Here is a 24,699-nt window from a genome sequence, read left to right as displayed (position 1 = left end):
CAGTTCACTGTTACATCAGCTTCAAAGGCCTAAATCGTTGGATGGTAATTCCCCCTCACTCCTGAAATAGCACCACATGTGTAGCCCACTTCCCACATTCATGTGTGAGAGGAAGCATTTGGAGTATGCCTGCCTTGTTGCGACTGAGTTACAGCCACTACCAGGGTGTGGACATCTTACAGCACCTCTCTGCTATCCAGGCTGGGGGACGAGAATACAGGGTGGGTGACACTGACCCTGACTGTTTACCTCACCCTACTGCTCTCTCCCTACTGGCTTCCACTCTCTCCTGGTGTATGGTTGGATGGGTGGGGTTTGGAATGTATAGGCTGGGTGTGAGGGGGGGTGAGGGCCTGTGTTTGGGCTGACAGCAGCAGTCCTATTGTGCACGGGGGCCTGGTTACTGTTTGTTCAGAGCTGTGTGGAATTTCCGCCTATTCCCCCCCCCCCCCCATGACATTCTCGTGTTCTTAGCTGTTTGACTGGAGTGGTGCTGGTTACTTCACTGGGGAGTTTTTGTCAATTCATAGCATAGTTTAGCCTTGTCTCGTTCTCCTCCACAAAGTTGCGTGTCTTACGTGAAATTTCGGCATTTCCTCTAGATCTGTTTTTGTGTGGTGAGTAGAGATCCATAAAGTAATAATGATGTAAAAGAAAACTGCACTGTGTGACATTTGGAACTCCTTTTGGAAGTCCTCCACAGCTATTGAGTTTCTACGAGCTCTTGTGTTTTAAAGGCCTAAAGAAGCAAAGATGCGAGAAATCGGATGACTGGCAAGAAGAAAAACTCCATGTGCATGCTAGCGTAACCATGGCAGGCTCAGTTGGATCATTATTTTTGTTCTATTCAAAGGGATGGACAAATGGTAGCAGCCATCTTGTTCATACACTCATGCATTTGTTAAGATGGCTGCTGGCATTCTCATCCACTCATCCCAATTGTAGGAACTATTAATGTTGACAACTAGAAAACAAACGTTCCAGCTGAAACACTGTGTTGCAAATAGTAAGCAGTATTAATGATTAGCCTACAACGGAAATATAATTACTAGAACAGGCAAAGCCCCTCAGTAATTATATTTGTATATATTATATAACAATGGGCTACTCCTGTAAAATTATAAAAAGTTATAAATCCTAATTTCCCTCCTGTATTTCTGTGTCATCAGAGAATGGATACCAGTGGGGTGAAAGTGCTGGAGTCTGCCGATGACATCCAGGAGCGCCGTCAGCAGGTGTTGGACCGCTACCGGCGCTTCAAGGAGCTGTCGGGCGTGCGCCGGCAGAAGCTGGAGGACTCCTACCGCTTCCAGTTCTTCCGCCGCGATGCCGACGAGCTGGAGAAGTGGATCCAGGAGAAGCTGCAGATCGCCTCTGACGAGAACTACAAGGACCCCACCAACCTCCAGGTCAGTGCAGATGGACAGGAGATGAGGATAGGAAGCCACTTGAGGCTAATAAGATAAATTATGACTTTGACTTGGGTGGAGCTGTAAGCTGGGCATAGAAAAAAAGTGAGGACTGAAGTAAAGATCCTGATTTGATTGTAACCTTTATGATGCACGAGCCACTTCTTGTGAATTTACTGGCTTTAAGGCTTGCCAGTGGCCATTCAAAACGAAACAGCATGGACATAAAACCACACACACAGAATGATCAGTACATCATTAAACCCTCTATGCTGTGACCCTTGGCCAGGTATGTCTGTCCTGTCCACTGTGTTCTTTGTGCCATGCTAACAAGCCTCCTCTCCCCCCCCCCACAGGGCAAGCTCCAGAAACACCAGGCCTTCGAGGCGGAGGTGCAGGCCAACGCTGGGGCCATCATCAAGCTTGACGAGACTGGCAACCTCATGATCTCCGAGGGCCACTTTGCCTCCGAAACCATCCGCGTAAGACACACACACACACACACACACACACTCCGCTGAGCTATATGCCTAACCAAGATAGAACTACACAATCTACCCTTTTTAACCCGATCATGTCTGGTTCAGTCCTTCACGCCCTACCGGACTTTCCAGAGACCCATTGTCTCAAGTTTCAATATGGCTGAGTATATAAAAGTAGGTGCTTGAGTGCTGTCGACCTCCTGGCTCTTCTGTTTCTCTCACTTTTAGGTTCCACTCCACTTCTGTCAGATCCATTGTTCTGTATTGTTTGCTGTGTGGTTATGCAATATTTAAGAAGACTTTATGAAAAGTGCATGATGTGTGTGACTAAAAGGAACATTTTACAGAAGAAGATATTTCTAAAATGTTCCATTGATAAGCACTTATCTTGGTCTCAAACTACAGCCTCAGCAAGTACTGGGAGTGCTGATTTAGGATCAGTTTTAACTTTTGGATCATAATGAACAAGATCACACGGACGGGGCGGCCTGATCCTAGGTCAGCATTCCTACTGTGAGATGCTTTATGAATACAGGCCCTGATTTCCCTTTTGATCATAATGAATAAGGTTAGATTGACAGAGGGGACCTGATCCTAGATCAGCACTTCCCTTCCCCGGTGCAAATTGTCTCCCTTTCTGCCTACAGACTCGTCTGGAGGAGCTGCACCGTCTTTGGGACCTGCTGCTGCAGAAGACCAAGGAGAAAGGTGTTCGTCTACTGCAGGCCCAGAAGCTGGTGCAGTACCTGCGCGAGTGTGAGGATGCCCTGGACTGGATTAGTGACAAGGTCAGTGTCTCAACCTGTAGTCACACACACACACACACACACACACACACACACACATAACTACTGGAGGCCATGGCCTAAACCATGTCTACGAGACCCTAATGAGCAACATGACCTTAACCTAAATCATGTCCAACAGGAGACCATTTCCATAGGACCCTAAAGACAACCTATGCTAAACATTAGCCTCCCTAAACCATGTCTACAGGACCCTACTAGATAACCTATCCTAACCCTAATCCTAAACCGTGTCTAACAGGAGGCCATGGCCACCTCGGAGGAGCTGGGCCAGGACTTGGAGCATGTGGAGGTGCTCCAGAAGAAGTTTGAGGAGTTCCAGACGGACCTGGCGGCTCACGAGGAGCGCGTGAACGAAGTGAACCAGCTGGCAGGCAAGCTGAGCCAGGAGTCTCACCCCGAGGCGGAGCTCATCGTCCGCAAGCAGGAGGAGGTGAACGCCGCGTGGCAGAGGCTCAAGGGCCTGGCGCAGCAGAGGCAGGGCAGGCTGTTTGGAGCCGCCGAGGTGCAGCGCTTCAACAGGTATGTCCAGGACGGTTTGGGTGTGAGTTTTTTGGAGTGTGGGTGTCTGTGTGATAGAGAAGCCACAAGAGAACTGAGAGGATCAAGAAATGTTGATTTTGTGTTCTGACTGAGTGTGTGTATGTGTTATGTGGCCTCCAGGGATGTGGACGAGACCATCAGCTGGATCAAGGAGAAGGAGCAGCTCATGGCGTCCGATGACTTTGGCCGGGACCTGGCCAGCGTTCAGGCCCTGCTGCGCAAGCACGAGGGCCTGGAGAGAGACCTGGCTGCCCTGGAGGACAAGGTCAACACTCTGGGGGGAGAGGCTGAACGTCTGCAGCAGACCCACCCCCAGAACGCTTCCCAGATCCACCTGAAGAGGGACGAGCTCATCACCAACTGGGAGCAGATCCGCACACTGGCCGCCGAGCGCCACGCCCACCTCAACGACTCCTACAGGTGGGTACCGGTACCACTCTGGCCGCCCTAACAGCGAACACGCTGTAGCTTTACTGTGTCAACACCGTAACGTTACTATGTCACCACCATAACGTTATCGTAACACCACTGCGCTCAACACACAGCGACCACCCAACAATAGCATGGTCAAACAACTCATATATCAGCCATTTGGGCCCTGTTTAGTTGAAAGTATGTAGAACCCTCTCTGACTGTCTGTGTGTTTGGCCCCCTGCAGGCTGCAGCGCTACACTGCAGACTTCCGTGACCTGACCAGCTGGGTGACGGAGATGAAGGCCCTGATCAACGCTGACGAGCTGGCCAACGACGTAGCCGGAGCCGAGGCTCTCCTCGACCGCCACCAGGAGCACAAGGTATAGGAACACACTGAAATTAATCAACTTTATTTTAGCAGTTGAAAAGTACTTCTCAGAACTTCAATCAGTGATGCTCGTTTTCCCTGCAATGTTGCTGATGTTTACTGTGTGTGTGGTCCTTAGGGTGAGATTGATGCCCATGAGGACAGCTTCAAAGCCACGGACGAAGCCGGTCAGGCCCTGCTCAACACCGGACACTACGCCGCAGAGGAGGTCAAGGAGAAGGTAGGACTGGCATTCTGTTTCTGTCTCCCTCTCTCTCCCACTGTTTCTGTCCTTGGTTTTGGATTCATACTTTTAACATGGATTTCCAGACAGATTCATTGATCCCCCTTTTCCCTTGTTTATTTTTATGTGTAGCTTGGTGTCCTGACTGAGGAGAAGGACTCTCTGCTGGAGCTGTGGGAGGTGCGCAGGCAGCAGTACGAGCAGTGCATGGACCTGCAACTCTTCTACAGGGACACAGAGCAGGTCGACAACTGGATGAGCAAGCAAGAGGTATCTCCATCCACACACAATAATAAACAATGTACTCACCCAAAAAGTATTATTCTCCAGAAATGGTGTGGTGCGTGATCCTAATATACAAGTCTGTTTTTTTGTGTGCGTCCAGGCTTTCCTTCTGAACGAGGATCTTGGTGACTCTCTGGACAGCGTGGAGGCCTTGCTGAAGAAACACGAGGACTTTGAGAAGTCCCTCAGCGCCCAGGAGGAGAAAATCACTGTGAGTACTTGTCCTAGTCATAACCATAGAGCTAGGATCAGCTTTCTCTCCTCAAATCTTAAACTTAACCACTGACCTCTTTCTCTTTAGGCCCTGGATGAATTTGCCACCAAACTGATCCAGAACAACCACTATGCCAAGGAGGATGTTGCCACTCGTAGAGATGCGGTAAGTACAGAGGGGAAACATTCTGCACACTACACATGAATACGATAAGGACCGGAATGTGTCCTATCTTTGGAGCACTTTGAACTCTCTATATCTGTTTATATCATATTCTGGGTGTTGTGTATAAAATGTCATCCCCATCTGTGTTGCCCCCTGTAGCTGCTGAGCCGCCGCAACGCCCTGCACGAGCGTGCCCAGTCCCGCCGCGCCGCTCTGGAGGACTCCTTCCACCTGCAGCAATTCTTCCGCGACTCGGACGAACTCAAGAGCTGGATCAATGAGAAGATGAAGACGGCCACCGACGAAGCCTACAAGGTACGGTTGGGAACCAATGTTTCTTAGTTAGGTACTTTAGCTAGCTACTTTATAGTGGTATACTTTTAGCTAGTTAGCTAGCTACTTTATAATGGGTTTTCAATGCTCAACATGGCTTTCTCCTAGACTGCTACGAGATCCCATTAGGATACAATACCACCGTGAACCACACAGATTCTTATTCACAGTACTCTGGCCTAATAGCAACCATCTCTCTGCTTTCTCTGTTGTCCCTAGGACCCGTCCAACCTGCAGGGCAAGGTCCAGAAGCACCAAGCCTTCGAGGCGGAGCTGTCAGCCAACCAGAGCCGCATCGACGCTCTGCAGAAGTCTGGCCAGGAGCTCCTGGACGGGAAGCACTACGCCGCCGACGAGGTGTCTGTACGCATGGACGAGGTCAGCTCCCAGTGGAAGAAGCTGCTGGAGGCCACCGAGCTCAAAGGTGAGAGAACGAGAGTGGGGGAGAGGTGAAGTTCGGATGAAGTGTGTGGCTATTATTATAGCGATCGCCATTTTGTGTTTCCCTCAAGTGGAGGTAGTAGAAAATGGCGGAAATGCTGGTGAATAGATGCGGTAAAGAGGTCAATGGAATGCAGACCGTGGGGGATAGAAGGACGGCGGATTGGCGCACATTCAACAAGTCTGATCTAACAATCCGTCATGATTGATGCATTGTAACGCCCACAATGTGGTTACTAAAATCTGATTAGGATATATTTGGCTGTTTCGCTGCATAACATTTCAGAAGGAGTCCCTTTTCAGGTTTAGAAGAAGTGTCTTCTAAATGCTAACTCCCGTTCGTATAAGCTGGTAGCATAGGTAGCTAAGCGGTTAAGAGCGTTCGGCCAGTAACCGAAAGTTTACTGGTTCGAATCCCCGAGCTAGCAAGGTGGAATAATCTGCCATTTTGCCCTTGAGCAAGGCAGTTAACCTCCAACAACAACTGCTCCCCAGGCGCCGATGACGTGGATGATTAAGGCAGCCCCCCGCACCTCTCTGATTCAGAGGGGTTGGGTTAAATGCGGAAGACCCATTTTGATTGAATGCATTCAGTTGTGCAACTGACTTTCTCATAGCTAGCATAGAGACATCGGTGGTGGTAGTCAGTCGCTTTTAACTAATGCAGTTGATTGGTGACGATGACGTGAACATGTATTGGGGTTGACATCCATACAAGCGTTATACTCTGATTGTTACCTCAACATAGTGTGAAATACACATATTAACAATAGGCTATATGTAGGCTAATTTTGCTGGGGGGCAATGAGGCGATTCGGGATCTTTCCCCCACACGTTTCCATGGCATTTACATTCTTTTGGACGAGTTCCATTGACCTCTTTACCGCATCTATTGGAGAGTAACGTTTCAAAGTGAAGGTGCTTTTGTTATCTTGTAATGTGACTAGCTGTTAGTTACTAGACAAGGTCATTTTGGAGCCCCAAGATTTGAAACAAAACCTTTGAACCTAGAAATACCCTTCCTCCTTTTTTTTATTCTCACATCCAACTTCATTTCAACCACTCCTAAACCTCTCCTCACCACGCTCTCCTCTCCCCCAGGCATCAAGCTGCGCGAGGCCAACCAGCAGCAGCAGTTCAACAGAAACGTGGAGGACATTGAGCTGTGGTTGTATGAGGTGGAGGGCCACCTGGCTTCAGATGACTACGGCAAGGACCTAACCAGTGTCCAGAACCTGCAGAAGAAGCACGCCCTGCTGGAGGCGGACGTGGCTGCCCACCAGGTAAAGGGCTTGTTTGACATTGCAGCCGACAGTGCAGGCAACTGCTGACTGATCTACAAATCACCTTGCATCATATATAACTACTCATTATAATTTGTAGGTCAGTAAGTCCCAATTTACCCACAATGAACCACGGTTTTGATCCACTCGAACGCGCCAAGTGACTTCCATATCACCACTAGATAACTGACTGACAGCCACCAGGTAACTGGAGAACAACATCATCAGTAGCCTCCAGGTCAATGTTTGGGTGTTACTCAAGTTAACTACTTACAGACACTGTTTCATTTACCTCTGGGACCAGCTAGACTGTGTTTCTCCTTCTCATAAGAATCCCATCCATGCCTGGTGGTTTCTAGCGACAGTTGTTCTGTGCTGATCTGTGGGTTTTTGATTGACCGGCACAAATAAACTCAGATTTTATGCATGGGAGCTGCCACTCCAAGTAGCCTCTATAGCCTGGTTGCAGTGACATCATTATGGTCTATAACATTCAGCCATTCAAATATTTGTGTTGACTTATGCGGTCTGGCTGCGCACAAGGTAAGACTGGCTGACTGACTTAAGGCGTCGGCATGCTTCGGTTCGGCTGGCACCTAGCCGAACTCGGCTAGGCGAACCGAACTAGTGTGCTCGCATACTCCCTTAAAAGACCTTCCCTTTAAAAACGAGAAAAAAGCGGCAATAACGTTTCTCTGTCTTGAGACGCCGTAGCGCCTGTCAATAATTTTGATGTTTTTGGAGAGGAGATCTTTGTCGTGCAATATTACATCTAACTATGATGTTTGGTGTAGTATTTCTCAAGTGAAAACATTTGCATGAAAACGATTAGTCTATCGTTGAATGACAACACACTTCATTGAAGAATACCTACTGTTGACCAATCACCTACGAAGGGGTGTAGACTTCGGCTACCGACTTCGACTTCCCTCAAGAAAAAAAAATTCTGTGCACGAACAGCCGAGAAAACCCTTGCCGAAGACCAAAACGAAGAAAAACGTCACAATGTCGTCGTCATAATATATGCATGAACTGTTCCAAACCTGTTTTGAATGGGAAGCATGCGGATGCCTTTACTGCCACCAGGTAGTTAGTTGGCTGGCTGACTGACTCTCCCTCTCGCTCTCTCTCTCTCTCTCTCTCTCCAGGACCGCATCGACGGCATCACCATCCAGGCGCGTCAGTTCCAGGAGGCAGGCCACTTTGACGGCGACAACATCAAGCGCAAGCAGGAGGCGCTGGTGGCGCGCTACGATGCCCTCCGCGACCCTATGGCCGCCCGCAAGCAGAAGCTGTCGGACTCCCTGCGGCTGCAGCAGCTCTTCAGGGACGTGGAGGACGAGGAGACCTGGATCCGGGAGAAGGAGCCCATCGCCGCCTCCACCAACCGGGGAAAAGACCTGATCGGCGTCCAGAACTTGCTGAAGAAGCACCAGGCCCTGCAGGCGGAGATCGCCGGCCACGAGCCCCGCATCAAGGCCGTCACCCAGAAAGGAGAGGCTATGGTAGAGGAAGGTGAGCTGTTTCTTACGAACATGCATAGGCCCTTCTGTCTCCTTTTTTTTTCAACTGTTCACCTCTTGACTATCTAGCAGGTTTGGGTCAATTTCCATCAATTCCCAACCCTTTCACCATGAGGCCAATGGTGACTTTAATATAGTTAGAGTTTAATGGCTGTGATAGGAGAAAACTGAGGATGGATCAACAACATTGTAGTTACTCCACAATACTAACCTAATTGACAGAGTGAAAAGGAAGCCTGTCCAAAACATTCATCATATTTGCAACAAGGCACTAAAGTAATACAGCAAAACATTTGTTAGGTTTGGGGGCAAATCCAATACAACACATTACTGAGTACCACTGTCCATATTTTTAAGCATAGTGGTGGCTGCATAATGTTATGGGTATGCTTGTAATTGTTAAGGACTGAGGAGTTTTTCAGGATAAAAAAGAAACTGAACGGAGCTAAGCATTGGAAAAATCCTAGAAGAGAACCTGGTTCAGTCTGCAACACCTGGATATCAGCGGAGCCTTTTCTGGCAGCGAAACCATTCATTCAGCCTAATTTACTGCCTTTAAAAAACAAACAGAGCTTATGGCTGACTTGCTTAAACAAATGTGGTTTCTACTGACAATTTACATTTACATTTTTACATTTTTAGTCATTTAGCAGATGCTCTTATCCAGAGCGACTTACAGTTAGTGAATACATATTTTTTTATACTGGCCCCCCGTGGGAAACAAACCCACAACCCTGGCGTTGCAAACGCCATGCTCTATCAACTGAGCTACATCCCTGCCGGCCATTCCCTCCCCTACCCTGGACGACGCTGGGCCAATTGTGGGCCGCCCATGAGTCTCCCGGTCGCGGCCGGCTGCGACAGAGCCTGGATTCGAACCAGGATCTCTAGTGGCACAGTTAGCACTGCGATGCAGTGCCTTAGACCACTGCGCCACTCAGGAGTACAAACTATGGCATAAGGGGACGACGAGCTGATAAGAGGCAGTCCCTAATTTCGATTAAGACATTAATGAGCGCGATAGGACGGACGTAGTTAATATAACTACACTGCTCAAAAAAATTAAGGCAACACTAAAATAACACATCCTAGATCTGAATGAATGAAATAATCTTATTAAATACTTTTTTCTTTACATAGTTGAATGTGCTGACAACAAAATCACACAAAAAGTATCAATGGAAATCAAATGTATCAACCCATGGAGGTCTGGATTTGGAGTCACCCTCAAAATTAAAGTGGAAAACCACACTACAGGCTGATCCAACTTTGATGTAATGTCCTTAAAACAAGTCAAAATTAGGCTCGGTAGTGTGTGTGGCCTCCACGTGCCTGTATGACCTCCCTACAACGCCTGGGCATGCTCCTGATGAGGTGGCGGATGGTCTCCTGAGGGATCTCCTCCCAGACCTGTACTAAAGCATCCGCCAACTCCTGGACAGTCTGTGGTGCAACGTGGCGTTGGTGGATGGAGCGAGACATGATGTCCCAGATGTGCTCAATTGGATTCAGGTCTGGGGAACGGGCGGGCCAGTCCATAGCATCAATGCCTTCCTCTTGCAGGAACTGCTGACACACTCCAGCCACATGAGGTCTAGCATTGTCTTGCATTAGGAGGAACACAGGGCCAACTGCACCAGCATATGGTCTCACAAGGGGTCTGAGGATCTCATCTCGGTACCTAATGGCAGTCAGGCTACCTCTGGCGAGCACATGGAGGGCTGTGCGGCCCCCCAAAGAAATGCCACCCCACACCATGACTGACCCACCGCCAAACCGGTCATGCTGGAGGATGTTGCAGGCAGCAGAACGTTCTCCACGGCGTCTCCAGACTCTGTAACGTCTGTCACATGTGCTCAGTGTGAACCTGCTTTCATCTGTGAAGAGCACAGGGCGCCAGTGGCGAATTTGCCAATCTTGGTGTTCTCTTGCAAATGCCAAACGTCCTGCACGGTGTTGGGCTGTAAGCACAACCCCCACCTGTGGATGTCGGGCCCTCATACCACCCTCATGGAGTCTGTTTCTGACCGTTTGAGCAGACACATGCACATTTGTGGCCTGCTGGAGGTCATTTTGCAGGGCTCTGGCAGTGCTCCTCCTGCTCCTCCTTGCACAAAGGCGGAGGTAGCAGTCCTGCTGCTGGGTTGTTGCCCTCCTACGGCCTCCTCCACGTCTCCTGATGTACTGGCCTGTCTCCTGGTAGCGCCTCCATGCTCTGGACACTACGCTGACAGACACAGCAAACCTTCTTGCCACAGCTCGCATTGATGTGCCATCCTGGATGAGCTGCACTACCTGAGCCACTTGTGTGGGTTGTAGACTCCGTCTCATGCTACCACTAGAGTGAAAGCACCGCCAGCATTCAAAAGTGACCAAAACATCAGCCAGGAAGCATAGGAACTGAGAAGTGGTCTGTGGTCACCACCTGCAAAACCAGTCCTTCATTGGGGGGTGTCTTGCTAATTGCCTATAATTTCCACCTGTTGTCTATTCCATTTGCACAACAGCATGTGAAATGTATTGTCAATCAGTGTTGCTTCCTAAGTGGACAGTTTGATTTCACAGAAGTGTGATTGACTTGGAGTTACATTGTGTTGTTTAAGTGTTCCCTTTATTTTTTTGAGCAGTGTATTTGTTTAGCACTTTTGAAATGTACTGCGACAGAATTAAGAACATGGGCCGTTCTTACAGTATTCTCCCTGTACACCAAGTCAGAACCGTAGGATAAATAAAGGGGGCATATAAGCAAACAATGAAAGCTCTTACAATATTTGATGATTACCTTTCTCTAAAACAGGCTATAGGATACATGTGCACCACCAAGTCAAAACAGTAGGCTAAGTTATGAGGGGGAAAGGGACTAAATTATTAGGGTGAGACACATGGGCTACTAACAGCTTACTACACAACATACACTTAGTATTACTTTCTTAGCTACAGTATACATATCGCCCAGGCATACTACATAATTTATGCATCAGTATACAATACATTTTTGGACTCACCTTGAACAAGAAGGTGGCGCGGCGGTCCTTCGTGGGGAAAAAGTTGTCATCAAACTTTGTCATCAAAGTCTGGCATTCTCTGGATTTATGGTTCTTTCAAGACAAATGGGAACAAGGTTGAATCATGACGTCAGTGATCTTCAGGTCGGAGCTCTAGAAAGAGGTCCGAATTCCCAACTTGGAATTCTGAGTTGGATGACCATTCAAAACTTACTTTCCCAGTCGGAGCAAATTTTTTTTGGAGTTCCCAGTTGTCATGAACTCACTGAAGTCTGAGATTTCCGAGTTTCCAGTTGTTTTGAAAAAGGCAGAAGTCATGCTGGATTGACAGCATGGCCAATGTATTCAGCCTTTTCTGGCCCATGGTGTTGCATGTGAATGTTTATCCTTTTTAAGCTTGGAAAAGAGACCCTTAAACCCAGACTTGGACCACACACCCACTCCACTGAATAGCAGGCTAGTGATTGCTTTGCAACGTTTGCAGTTAGCCACTGATTCCTTCCAAACCACTCATTGTTGAATTTGCGATTTCCAACTTGTTGTGTAATGTTTATGTCCAATGGCCGATGAGCACCGATACGTTTTGTCTATAATTTCTCTTCATATGACAAGGATTGAAAAGGATTTGCCAGTAGATTGTCGACTTGATTCATGATGATGACTGCTTGCTAGCTAAGATTTTGAAAGTATGATGTTGACATGATCAGTCCAATCAAAGCTACGGTAGATGTAACGTGATTTGACGTCATTTGATCTGTGTCCAATGACCTTGAGCCTTCTTGGATGGGCACTTCTAATGTAAATCTATGGCAGCACCCAAGGGGCTTGAATTTTTGAGCTCTCCCCGTAGATTTTGCGGTGACTTAGTGTCCCCATGAGTGACAGAACACTGAGCCAATCACGGCGCAACTAGAGAACGTTACCAACCCCTACTCCATATTTTCCACTGGCTGCCCAACCACCACAGAAAGCACTGAGCTAGGCATTTTGGAGCTGCCTTACTCAAGAAAGCAAAAAAGAGACCATGTTTGTATGCAGCTTTATTAACTTAATGATGTTTGCAAACTGATATGTGACACGTATTAATGCCAAAATAACATGCAAAACAGGCAGCAACATTTTTTTTATTATAATATTTTGCTAAATAGGTGGGGCTCAAAACAGGTGGGTCGCCACTGATGGCAAGACCTGAATATGCTTGTCTAACAATGATCAACAACCAATTTGACAGAGCTTGAAGAATTTTGAAAAGATTAATGGGTAAATGTTGTACAATCCAGGTGTGGAAAGCTCTTAGAGACTTACCCAGAAAGACTCACAGCTGTAATCGCTGCCAAAGGTGATTCTAACATGTATTGACTCAGGGCTGTGAATACTCATCTAATAAAAATGTTTTATTTTTCATAAATGTTTTACAAATGTTCGAATTTTTCTTGCACTTTGATACAGTGGGAAGAACAAGTATTTGATACACTGCCGATTTTGCAGGTTTTCCTACTTACAAAGCATGTAGAGGTCTGTAATTTTTATCATAGGTACACTTCAACTGTGAGAGACGGAATCTAAAACAAAAATCCAGAAAATCACATTGTATGATTTTTAAGTAATTCATTTGCATTTTATTGCATGACATAAGTATTTGATAAATCAGAAAAGCAGAACTTAATATTTGGTACAGAAACCTTTGTTTGCAATTACAGAGATCATACGTTTCCTGTAGGTCTTGACCAGGTTTGCACACACTGCAGCAGGGATTTTGGCCCACTCCTCCATACAGACCTTCTCCAGATCCTTCAGGCTTCGGGGCTGTCGCTGGGCAATACGGACTTTCAGCTCCCTCCAAAGATTTTCTATTGGGTTCAGGTCTGGAGACTGGCTAGGCCACTCCAGGACCTTGAGATGCTTCTTACGGAGCCACTCCTTAGTTGCCCTGGCTGTGTGTTTCGGGTCGTTGTCATGCTGGAAGACCCAGCCACGACCCATCTTCAATGCTCTTACTGGGGAAGGAGGTTGTTGGCCAAGATCTCGCGATACATGGCCCCATCCATCCTCCCCTCAATACGGTGCAGTCGTCCTGTCCCCTTTGCAGAAAAGCATCCCCAAAGAATGATGTTTCACCTCCATGCTTCACGGTTGGGATGGTGTTCTTGGGGTTGTACTCATCCTTCTTCTTCCTCCAAACACATCGAGTGGAGTTTAGACCAAAAAGCTATATTTTTGTCTCATCAGACCACATGACCTTCTCCCATTCCTCCTCTGGATCATCCAGATGGTCATTGGCAAACTTCAGACGGGCCTGGACATGCGCTGGCTTGAGCAGGGGGACCTTGCGTGCGCTGCAGGATTTTAATCCATGACGGCGTAGTGTGTTACTAATGGTTTTCTTTGAGACTGTGGTCCCAGCTCTCTTCAGGTCATTGACCAGGTCCTGCCGTGTAGTTCTGGGCTGATCCGTCACCTTCCTCATGATCATTGATGCCCCACGAGGTGAGATCTTGCATGGAGCCCCAGACCGAGGGTGATTGACCGTCATCTTGAACTTCTTCCATTTTCTAATAATTGCGCCAACAGTTGTTGCCTTCTCACCAAGCTGCTTGCCTATTGTCCTGTAGCCCATCCCAGCCTTGTGCAGGTCTACAATTTTATCCCTGATGTCCTTATACAGCTCTCTGGTCTTGGCCATTGTGGAGAGGTTGGAGTCTGTTTGATTGAGTGTGTGAACAGGTGTCTTTTATACAGGTAACAAGTTCAAACTGGTGCAGTTAATACAGGTAATGAGTGCAGAACTGGAGGGCTTCTTAAAGAAAAACTAACAGGTCTGTGAGAGCCGGAATTCTTACTGGTTGGTAGGTGATCAAATACTTATGTCATGCAATAAAATGCAAATTAATTACTTAAAAATCATACAATGTGATTTTCTGGATTTTTGTTTTAGATTCCGTCTCTCACAGTTGAAGTGTACCTGTGATAAAAATTACAGACCTCTACATGCTTTGTAAGTAGGAAAACCTGCAAAATAGGCAGTGTATCAAATACTTGTTCTCCCCACTGTATGAGAGTATTTTGTGTAGATCATTGACCAAAAATTACCAATCCATGTGACGCAACAAAATGTGGAAAAAGTTTAGGGGTGTGAATGCTTTCTGAAGGCACTGTAAATAAACAACCCCCCTCTCCCTGTGGGCCCCACCAGGACACTTTGCTGGGGAGGAGGTTAAGGTGAAGCTGGGGGAGCTGAACGGCCGCTGGGACACCCTGAAAGGCAAGGCCGGGCAGCGCAGGCAGGACCTGGAGGACTCACTGCAGGCACAGCAGTACTTTGCCGACGCCAACGAGGCAGAGTCCTGGATGAGGGAGAAGGAGCCCATCGTGGCCAGCCCCGACTACGGCAAGGATGAGGATTCGGCTGAGGCCCTGCTGAAGAAGCACGAAGCCCTGATGTCTGACCTGAGTGCTTATGGCAGCAGCATCCAGGCTTTGAAGGAGCAGGCCCAGTCCTGCAGGGTGAGTCTGGAACTTTGCATCTTTAGTCTTATCGTGAAATGAATGTACACCATTTTACAACTTATAAATGCCTAAACTAGCTAGCTAACATTCTATGAACAATTAAACTATATTTCCCGTCTTTGCAAACGTCTGAGAACCAGATGTCCAACAAATCAATCATTTCTTTACTACTCCAGGTCTATTAGACTCAAACTGATATTTTCATGTTGCCATTGTCTAGATTGCACCTCTTAATACTTTTTTCCTTTCCACCTGCAGCAACAAGTTGCGCCCACCGATGATGAGACTGGCAAGGAGCTGGTGCTGGCCCTCTATGACTACCAGGAGAAGAGCCCCCGTGAGGTCACCATGAAGAAGGGAGACATCCTCACCCTGCTCAACAGCACCAACAAGGTACACACACACACACACACACACGGGATAATAAAATAAAGTGAACATCTTAGCGAGATGAACAAAAGCCTTGCTCCAAGCAGGGCCTGGTCCACAAACAACTGCTGCTAGCCCGTACCCATGACTAGGCACTTGATGTAGAACAGAAATAATTTGATAGGTATAAGCCAAGATAGTATGAACTGAATGGGATGCATATTCAGCCTTCATCTGACCTTCTCTCGCCTGCTGAAGGACTGGTGGAAGGTGGAGGTGAACGACCGCCAGGGCTTTGTGCCAGCGGCCTACGTCAAGAAGCTAGACCCCACCCAGTCCTCCTCCAGGGAGAACCTGCTGGACGAGCAGGGCAGCATCGGCCTCCGCCAGGACCAGATCGAGAACCAGTAAGGGCCTCCTCCTACCTAACCCACTTCCAAATTGCCACCCCCATCCCTTTCCCACTGTAATTTCTGACTTCTGCTCTTACATGCCCCAGTACTCATCTTCAGTACACTCCTGTAGTTCTTTACCACCTTTTTACCTATTTAACTTCGAACTTAACCTGTTGACCCGAGTCATTTAATTATCTGTTTTTCTAACGTTTCTTGAAATGAACAAATGCGCGTTCATATCTTAGCCTAGCTAATTAACAATCAACCTCTTCAATGTCCCTCTACTTTTCGCTCTGTTTTTCTTAGTCTCCCTTTAGTCTCTTCCTTATTATAACAGTTCAGTGAGCCAGTAGCACTTAACCTTTTCTCTCTTTCTGTCACTAACGGCCTTGCCATTTTCTCTTTCTCGATCTCTCTCTCTCTCTCTCTCTCTGTTTCCCTCTCTAACCGCTAACGCCTTCCTGCGCATGTCATGTTTGCGACTGAGCAGGCCGGTCGCAAAGGAGGCTTGCAGTGTTTCTGTACGCATGAAGCAGGTGGAGGAACTGTGAGTAGGACCAGAGTGTCCCTCTAGGTGTCACCACGCATTCCCACGAGCAACGCAGCCATTGCCATTCCTGCCACTCCCTCAATCAATACCCTTGTCAATGTCGTAGTCCTTGTGACTGCTTCCAGTGCTCTCTCGTGCTCTCTCGCTCTACACAAAGGGGATTCTAAAACCTCCATCCTGTAATTTTAGGTACGGCACTCTCCTGGAGCTGGGCGAGAAGCGCAAGGACATGCTAGAAAAGAGCTGCAAGAAGTTCATGCTGTTCCGAGAGGCTAACGAACTGCAGCAGTGGATCAACGAGAAGGAGGGAGCCCTCACCAACGAGGAGGTGGGCTCCGACCTGGAGCAGGTGGAGGTGCTGCAGAAGAAGTTTGACGACTTCCAGAAGGTACGCCACACACAACATGGCCGCCGGGAATAGGAGAGGGCACTAGCTGACTTACTGGACTTCATCCTTTTAAGCTTTAGTAGTGATGAGGGGAAAGAATCGATACAGTAGGGTATCGTAATATTATTTTTGACGATATATCGATTCTATGACTCCCAAGTATCGATTCTCTGCTAGATAGTTCGTTAGCTTGCGCTAGTCAGCTGTACTTGCGCCAAAACTCTGGTATTTCTACTTCTATAGCTTGGCCTCAATCTTGGTGAGCCAACATGTTTTCAGCACTTTTATTTCCATGACTGATCAAAACTCATTTTCTCATGGCTTTTTCTTGTCCCTCTGTAGCAGTATCGATTCACAATACATATCATATCGGCACCTAAGTATTATAATAATACCGTATTGTGGGGGCCCTGGCAATTCCTAGCCCTAGGCTTTAGTGAACCAAAAAGCATTAAAAAACTCCTGTCCGTTGAACTCTGTTTTAAAGTGCACTCCACTTGTAAGAGACAAGTTAGTGGTTGCAGGATATACATTGCATTTGGAAAGTATTCAGACCCCTTGACTTTCTCCACATTTTGTTGTCGCTCTGGATAAGAGCATCTGCTAAATGACTTAAATGTAAATGTATTCTAAAATTGATTAAAACGATTTTTCCCCGTATCAATCACAAACAATACCCCATAATGACAAAGCAAAAATTGTTTTTTTTAGATATGTTTGCAGGTATAAAAAAATAATTAAAAAAATACATAAGTATTCAGACCCTTTACTCAGTACTTTGTTGAAGCACCTTTGGCAGCGATTACAGTCTCGAGTCTTCTTGGGTATGACGCTACAAGCTTGGCACACCATTCTTCTCTGCAGATCCTCTCAAGCTCTGTCAGGTTGGATGGGGAGTGTCGCTGCACAGCTATTTTCAGATATCTTCAGAGATGTTAGATCGGGTTCAAGTCTGGGCTCTGGGTGGGCCACTCAAGGACATTCAGAGACTTGTCCCGAAGCCACGCCTGTGTTGTCTTGGCTGTGTACTTAGGGTCGTTGTCCTGTTGGAAGGTTACCCTTCGCCCCAGTCTGAGGTCCTGAGCACTCTGGAGCAGGTTTTCATCAAGGATCTCTCTGTACTTTGCTCCGTTCATCTTTCCCTCAATCCTGACTAGTCTCCCAGTGCCTGTCGCTGAAAAACATCCCCACAGCATGATGCTGCCACCACCGTGCTTTCATCAGACCAAATAATCTTGTTTCTCATGGTCTGAGAGTCTTTAGGTGCCTTTTGGCAAGCTCCAAGTGGGCAATCATGTGCCTTTTTACTGAGGAGTGGCTTCCGTCTGGCCACTCTACCATAAAGACCTGATTGGTGGAGTACTGCAGAGATGGTTGTCCATCTGGAAGGTTCTCCCATCTCCACAGAGGAGCTCTGGAGCTCTGTCAGTGACCATCGGGGTTCTTGGTCACCTCCCTGACCAATTTGCCAACATTTCTAAAAACCTGTTTTTGCTTTGTCATTATGGGGTATTGTGTGTAGATTGATTATGATTTGTATTTATTTAATCCATTAATAGAATAAGGCTGTAACGTAACAAAATGTGGAAAAAGTAAAGGGGTCTGAATACTTTCTGAATGCACTGTACTACATTTTAGACAGTATGAGGGTATTTTCTTCCTAGAGACAGCTAGACTGCTGATCTGTGGGTTTTTGATTGACCGGCACAAATAAACTCTAATTTGATGCACGCGAGCTGCCACTCCAAGTACCCTCAATAGCCCGGTTGCAGAGCCATTTAATAATGTCTACATACTAGAACACAGGGGAGTGTGATGTGCACTGCAGGTCTTACTCGACCAGTACCTTGGTGAATAAAATGTGTGTACTGACTCTTTCTTCTCCTTGCGTGTCCACCAGGACCTGAAGGCCAACGAGTCTCGTCTGAGGGACATCAACAAGGTGGCGTCTGAGCTGGAGTCTGAGGGCCTGATGGTCGAGGAGGCAACCATGGTCCAAGCTCAGGTAATGTAGCCCGCTAATGCAGAGATATGTAATATATTTCATTTGTCAAAGATGAAAGCCTATGAAGCAATTGTTATTAGTATTTGTGTGAGATTATTTTACATTATTTAAAAAATAGCAAAGGTATTCACTTTCCAGTGATACCAGTGTAAAACAATTAGCTCAACTTTACTCTTTTTTTTTCTCCAGGAACAAGTAATGGTGGGTTCCACACCTGGCAAGGTAAAGACGACTCCTGAGTTTCAATACATTTTGATTTAACAGTATAATGTATCTAGAATGTTTATTTCTATCATGCATGTAACCCACATTTCCCTGTTTGATCCAACAGGATGATGCCGATTCCAAAAATGCTTCACCATGGAAGGTAAGACTGTCTTGACCAATCAACATAGTCTCATGGATATCCAAACAAAGCATTTTGTCTCCCTAACTATATAGTTTTAGTCTGACCATGTCGATTTTGTCCATAAAAGATTGGACAGCATGTAGCCTGTCAATCTGGACTTGTCGTCATTTGAATCTGAGCATGATTAAACTGCATTGGGGTTTTGACACTGGGAGTCAAAAATATTTGGATGAACCTGAATCATGGATTCATGCCCACTAATTCAGCCTTGTTCATAGGACCTTTCATCAGTTAATGTAAGACGTACTTGTTAACACAAACAAGAGACAAACAAATGAATGGAAGACCTGGCACTTACTACTCACCATTCGATATATTCTACTCTATACTTAGAAGTACTCTACTGTTCACTAGCTACTCTAGTGAACTTGTTTACTCTAGCTACCTGTTTATTAGGGTTTCATTAGGGTAAAACATGAGTTGTAAGGTAATTTTGACCTATTAGAACCCTTCTCATTACACCTAAAACAGCTGAACACACATCGCAGACACATGTTGATACACCAATAGATGGATTTAGCTAGAAGACGGTATTATATGTATCTTTGTTGACGCAGCCTACACATAAACCCCCATGGTAACTTTTGCCCCGAGCTGTAGTCAGCGCTTTAGTTTCCGTGTCCACTGCATGTACGGTAATGGTGGTCCTTTGGTGGTTTGGGGCCTGCTGGTCTTCTATCGCCATGTTGATGGTGCCAGCTGTCTCTTGGGCAACAGTGGAAGACATGGGCAGCCTTTAGCCCCCCCGCTGCGCTAACATGGTGCTTTTCTGTTTTTGTCCCAATTCCCCTCCCCTCCTCCCCCCCTTTTCCTGTCCTCCCACCTTTCTGCTCTGATTTTTTTCACCTTTGATTGTAGAATGTACGCTTGGCTGTTCAAACGACGGCTAACTTTAATACTATCAAGGTAAGATTTCTAAAGACCACTCCCTCGATCCCGCCCCCTCCTCCTCCTCCCTTGCATTTATGTCCTCCTGGCTTGTCTCATACCTGCATCGTGTTGGTTCTGGAGACTAACCCTTTTATCAACGTGGTCTTGCCATGCGTTCGTGGTCATCCTGTGGTTCCATTGTCTTGTCAATCATCGGTCTGAAGTCTGTCCGTGTCTACAGTCCTTACGTTGTATTTTTGTTATCGTCATGTCGCCGATGTCATTGAACGGCCCTCATTCCTGTTTTATTTTGTCTCACCCCCCTCTCCTTTTAACCATTGTTATTTGTTTTCGAAAGGAATGAAGGCTGGTACAAAAGGCATTGAAATATGCCTCAACACCATCTTTGTTACCCTAGCGTTTTGTCATTTCTCTCTCCATTGTTTCTCCGTCCTGTGTATCGTCATTGACATTCATTCATCTCCCAGTCTGACTTTCCATGTTCCTCGTTACCAACCCCTTTTAAATCCAACAGCCTCCTTTTACGTCAGTCTGTCTGTCAAACACACGGCGCACAACCTGAATCAATGAGCACTTTACTGATTCACAATTTATATTCACAACTGATATCAGTTTAAGACCCTCATTGCTCAAGATTACCAGGATTCGGCTCCATTCCACTGGGCTCCTTTGTAACTCAGTCAATTCAGAGAAGAGTTCAAATTCATCTAATAAATGAAGTAATTTTGTTTTCATTCATTGAGTTGAAATTGAATTTATCCCAATCCGGAAGGATATGCAACCAAGAGTCTATATATCTAAATAACATCCTGAAAATAAGTAATTTATCAATTCAATAAACATTCACTCAATTTGAATCGGCTAAATTGGAGCACTGGGTTCCAGAAACCTCGGCAAAGGCCTCATGGGATTGATTGGATCCTGTCGAAGCTCTGTCTACCTCTGTGATTGGGTGATAACAGTGTCCGGGGTGTGTTTGTAGGAGCTGAACAACCGCTGGAGGTCCCTGCAGCAGCTGGCTGAGGAGAGAAGCAACATGCTGGGGAGTGCCCATGAGGTGCAGAGGTTCCACAGGTACACAAACACACACACACACACATATAACATATATAGCCGCACACATCTACAGAAGGTATATGAAGTGCACACACCATGTTCAAACTGATGCAAAAGAAAACTGCACATTTAAAGTCTGCACACAGACATCTGTGTTTTAAGGTGACACGTATTGGCCCATGTAGGTTCCTGATGAAGACCATCAAGGTCAAAACTTACTGCTATTCAAGATCACCTCAGGAAGAAATAAAAAGTTGGTGGACATGAATATTTTAACACACTGAACACTGGCTGGTGTGAAAACGAAAAACAAAATGGCTGCTTGTTGTCCTCAGGGATGCGGATGAGACCAAGGAGTGGATCGAGGAGAAGAACCAGGCCCTGAACACAGACAACTACGGCCACGACCTGGCTAGCGTTCAGGCTCTGCAGCGCAAACATGAGGGCTTTGAGAGAGACCTGGCCGCCCTGGGAGACAAGGTGAGCGGGAACACGCACGTGTACACACACACACACACACACACACACACACACACATTCAGTTGCCATTTTGATTATCCTTTTTCAAGACAATACTGACCCTCCGCTGATCTAAGATTTGAAGACGAGGTGAGCAGAAACACACACACACACACACACACACGTGCGCATTTGTCTACTGTGTCGATCGTCCTTCTTCAATAAGATACTGACCCTCAGTAAGAGTAGGACCAAACAATGACACACACTTTTATTTGTCTACTGTTTGAAGAAAATAACTCTTAGCGGATCTTTGCCTTCCTGTTCCAGGTGAACTCTCTGGGGGAGACGGCAGAGCGTCTGATCCAGTGCCACCCGGAGGCTGTGGACGACATCCAGGAGAAGTGCACAGAGCTCAACACGGCCTGGAGCAGCCTAGTGGCGCGTGCCGACCAGCGCAAGGACAAGCTGGGCAACTCCCACGACCTGCAGCGCTTCCTCTCCGACTTCAGGGACCTGATGTCCTGGATCAATGGCATCCGAAGCTTGGTCTCCTCAGAGGAACTGGCCAAAGATGTGACCGGGGCTGAGGCCCTGCTGGAGAGACACCAGGTACTGGTATATGAACACACACAGATGCACACAAAAGCACTTGTACCGTCCACCCCCTGTATCTTGTGGACACCAGGTGAACCCGATTCCACATATAGACACAAACAAGCATCTAGTCCATCCAATATTCACCTGCAATCTTACCATCCTCTCTCCCGCTTCCCTCTTTCCAGGAGCACCGTACTGAGATCGACGCCCGTGCAGGCACCTTCCAGGCCTTTGAGCAGTTTGGCCAGCAGCTGTTGGCACGCGGCCACTACGCCAGTCCGGAGATCCAGCAGAAGCTGGAGGCCCTGGACCGCGAGAGGGCCGACCTGGAGAAGGCCTGGGTCCAGAGACGCATGATGCTGGACCAATGCCTGGAGCTCCAGGTTGGGGAGACACGCATACGCACGCTCGCACACACACACCGGCACATTCAATCATTAACACTGTAGAATAAACTATGAAACACGCTTGCCTCAATACAGGGACACAGCGCGCACACATTAAGTTCGCAAATTGGCAATGTTTGACCGTAATTTAAGTGTAACTTAATATAAATGAAATGAAATGACACAGCATAAAACCTCAGTAAAAATCTAATTCAGAAATATGCACTCTTAGAAACCCCCCTGTTGCTTACCTTCTGGGGCACGGAAGGGTGGCAGATCATTCCTTAAGCCTTCCAAAACCAAACACCTCATCTCAGTGGCTTTTGGTTATTTCAACTTAAGGACATGTTTGTGTGTCTACATTACTTTAGGTTCCTTTGCTTCAGACTTGACAGTGTGCCTTTTGATGAACTAGGCCTAATCTAGTTGGTGTGCTGCCAACTCGCGGAATACAAATTAAATAATTATACCACACACAACCTCGAGACAACATCAATTACTAGCCTAGCCAGTATACAACCTATCCTAGTGAGTCATCTCTCTCCTCTCCTCCCTCAGCTGTTCAACCGTGACTGTGAGCAGGCTGAGAACTGGATGGCAGCGCGCGAGGCCTTCCTGGCCAGCGACGACAAGGGCGACTCCCTTGACAGCGTGGAGGCCCTCATCAAAAAACACGAGGACTTTGACAAGGCCATCAACGTGCAGGAGGAGAAGATCGCTGCCCTGCAGTCCTTTGCTGACCAGCTGGTCGGCGCTGACCACTACGCCAAGCCTGAGATCTTCAAACGTCGCAACGAAGTCCTGGACAGGTCACTCTAGCTTCATCTTTAGATGACCGTGTGTGACTTTGTATGTGCGTATCTGTTAGTGGCTAATTCCATGGTACTGGAATAATGTTGAGACTCAGATTTTTCACTTTAAAATATATGGTTTGTTAAACTTTGAAATCAATGGTTTTTGTCTCAGCGTAATTCCGTTACCATGGAATTGCCCTAGTGTAACTGCCTGCCCTAGTGTAACTGTGCCTGCCTGTGTTTGTCCTCCCGGTCTGTAGGTGGCGCCGTCTGAAGGCCCAGATGATTGAGAAGCGCTCCAAGCTGGGCGAGTCCCAGACCCTGCAGCAGTTCAGCCGTGATGTGGACGAGATCGAGGCCTGGATCAGCGAGAAGCTGCAGACAGCCACCGACGAGTCCTACAAGGACCCCACCAACATCCAGGTACAGGATTGGCTAGGAATATCACAATGACAGGCTCCATCCATGGAGGTTCAAGACTGAACCCTAGAGATGGATAGTGGGCACACTTGCCACAAAAGACAGATAGCAATCCGTAGCGCTATGGAGGGCTTTCAGCATGGGACGTACACCCTCTAACCATCTCTATGGGCTGCCCCTAACCACTGATCTAGGGTCAGTTTACCCAACCCCATAACCATTAGTAGGATAACAAATATCTGATCAGTGGTTAGGGGCAACTTTTACTTTTTTATTCTTGTCAGATGAGGCACATTGACTTGATCAAAAGATCATGATCAATTACCGACTTGGAACACCCTATTTCTTTCACCAGAATTTCTGGCGACCCCACTCCAAATCTAACGGTTTAACCTTAATATTGGTAAATGTTGATTTTTACATCAACAAATAACCTTCAATTCATTACATTTAATCTCTTATTAAAATTAAGAGAACCAATAAATACATTTACTCTAACATTTTATTTTTCAAATACATTTGTATATTGCCATAATTTTTTTGGTATGTATTTATATTAAACATTTGGCGACCCCACTGTAATTCCTCCGCAACCTTGAATACCACAAGGCCTACAAGGCATTTTATTTTTGTTTCAAAAGATGGTAAACCGATTTTGGGGGAGGGTGAGAGTTTGTAAATATAAGTTAAATGACATCTAACTTGTCAGTGGTTTCAATACTGCAGTGTAATACTGTGTAAATGTATTGTGTGCTCCCTGTTAATGACTACAATGCCCCCTTACCTGTAACTACTGAACCAACCCCCATGTGTGTCTATATGGGACTGATTCTCTCCTCTGTTTTTATTGTCTCGTTTATAGCTGTCCAAGCTGCTGGTAAGTTGAATAGTGTGTCCGCTAAACTAACATCCAAAGTAGGTTTTTCTGTCACGTGTCCGTGTCTGTTGCCTTGTCT

At 46.7% G+C, this 24,699-nt stretch overlaps 1 protein-coding gene and 1 non-coding gene across 7 annotated transcripts in view; both read left to right on the top strand.

The window, feature by feature from the left end:
• LOC121541422 (spectrin alpha chain, non-erythrocytic 1) overlaps positions 1-24,699 on the top strand; it is a 58,973-nt gene that overhangs the window by 20,041 nt on the left and 14,233 nt on the right. For 2 of the 6 annotated variants that reach the window (XM_041850418.2, XM_041850413.2), the window contains exons 2-31: positions 1,170-1,409; positions 1,766-1,891; positions 2,539-2,679; positions 2,939-3,219; positions 3,361-3,660; positions 3,899-4,034; positions 4,161-4,262; positions 4,398-4,535; positions 4,651-4,761; positions 4,852-4,929; positions 5,089-5,244; positions 5,482-5,686; positions 6,805-6,986; positions 8,135-8,501; positions 14,708-15,018; positions 15,280-15,414; positions 15,649-15,797; positions 16,276-16,332; positions 16,525-16,723; positions 18,624-18,728; positions 18,918-18,950; positions 19,060-19,095; positions 19,996-20,043; positions 21,011-21,102; positions 21,420-21,564; positions 21,874-22,155; positions 22,329-22,526; positions 23,088-23,338; positions 23,584-23,746; positions 24,606-24,620. In XM_041850418.2, the coding sequence (XP_041706352.1) occupies positions 1,173-1,409; positions 1,766-1,891; positions 2,539-2,679; positions 2,939-3,219; positions 3,361-3,660; positions 3,899-4,034; positions 4,161-4,262; positions 4,398-4,535; positions 4,651-4,761; positions 4,852-4,929; positions 5,089-5,244; positions 5,482-5,686; positions 6,805-6,986; positions 8,135-8,501; positions 14,708-15,018; positions 15,280-15,414; positions 15,649-15,797; positions 16,276-16,332; positions 16,525-16,723; positions 18,624-18,728; positions 18,918-18,950; positions 19,060-19,095; positions 19,996-20,043; positions 21,011-21,102; positions 21,420-21,564; positions 21,874-22,155; positions 22,329-22,526; positions 23,088-23,338; positions 23,584-23,746; positions 24,606-24,620 (4,779 nt within the window). In that variant the 5' untranslated portion in view covers positions 1,170-1,172. The remainder of the gene's footprint in view (positions 1-1,169; positions 1,410-1,765; positions 1,892-2,538; positions 2,680-2,938; positions 3,220-3,360; positions 3,661-3,898; positions 4,035-4,160; positions 4,263-4,397; positions 4,536-4,650; positions 4,762-4,851; positions 4,930-5,088; positions 5,245-5,481; positions 5,687-6,804; positions 6,987-8,134; positions 8,502-14,707; positions 15,019-15,279; positions 15,415-15,648; positions 15,798-16,275; positions 16,333-16,524; positions 16,724-18,623; positions 18,729-18,917; positions 18,951-19,059; positions 19,096-19,995; positions 20,044-21,010; positions 21,103-21,419; positions 21,565-21,873; positions 22,156-22,328; positions 22,527-23,087; positions 23,339-23,583; positions 23,747-24,605; positions 24,621-24,699) is intronic. The other 4 variants (XM_041850416.2, XM_041850415.2, XM_041850414.2 and 1 more) reach the window with 4 other exon arrangements.
• Positions 7,330-7,463, top strand: LOC121542274. The gene has a single exon (XR_005995881.1). It is a non-coding gene; the product is annotated as a small nucleolar RNA SNORA84 (small nucleolar RNA).

This window comes from Coregonus clupeaformis, chromosome 27 (assembly GCF_020615455.1).
Source record: "Coregonus clupeaformis isolate EN_2021a chromosome 27, ASM2061545v1, whole genome shotgun sequence".
NCBI classification, from domain to species: domain Eukaryota; kingdom Metazoa; phylum Chordata; class Actinopteri; order Salmoniformes; family Salmonidae; genus Coregonus; species Coregonus clupeaformis.
The sequence above is the reverse complement of the archived record's forward strand: the minus strand, read 5'-3'. Positions and strand labels throughout refer to the sequence as shown.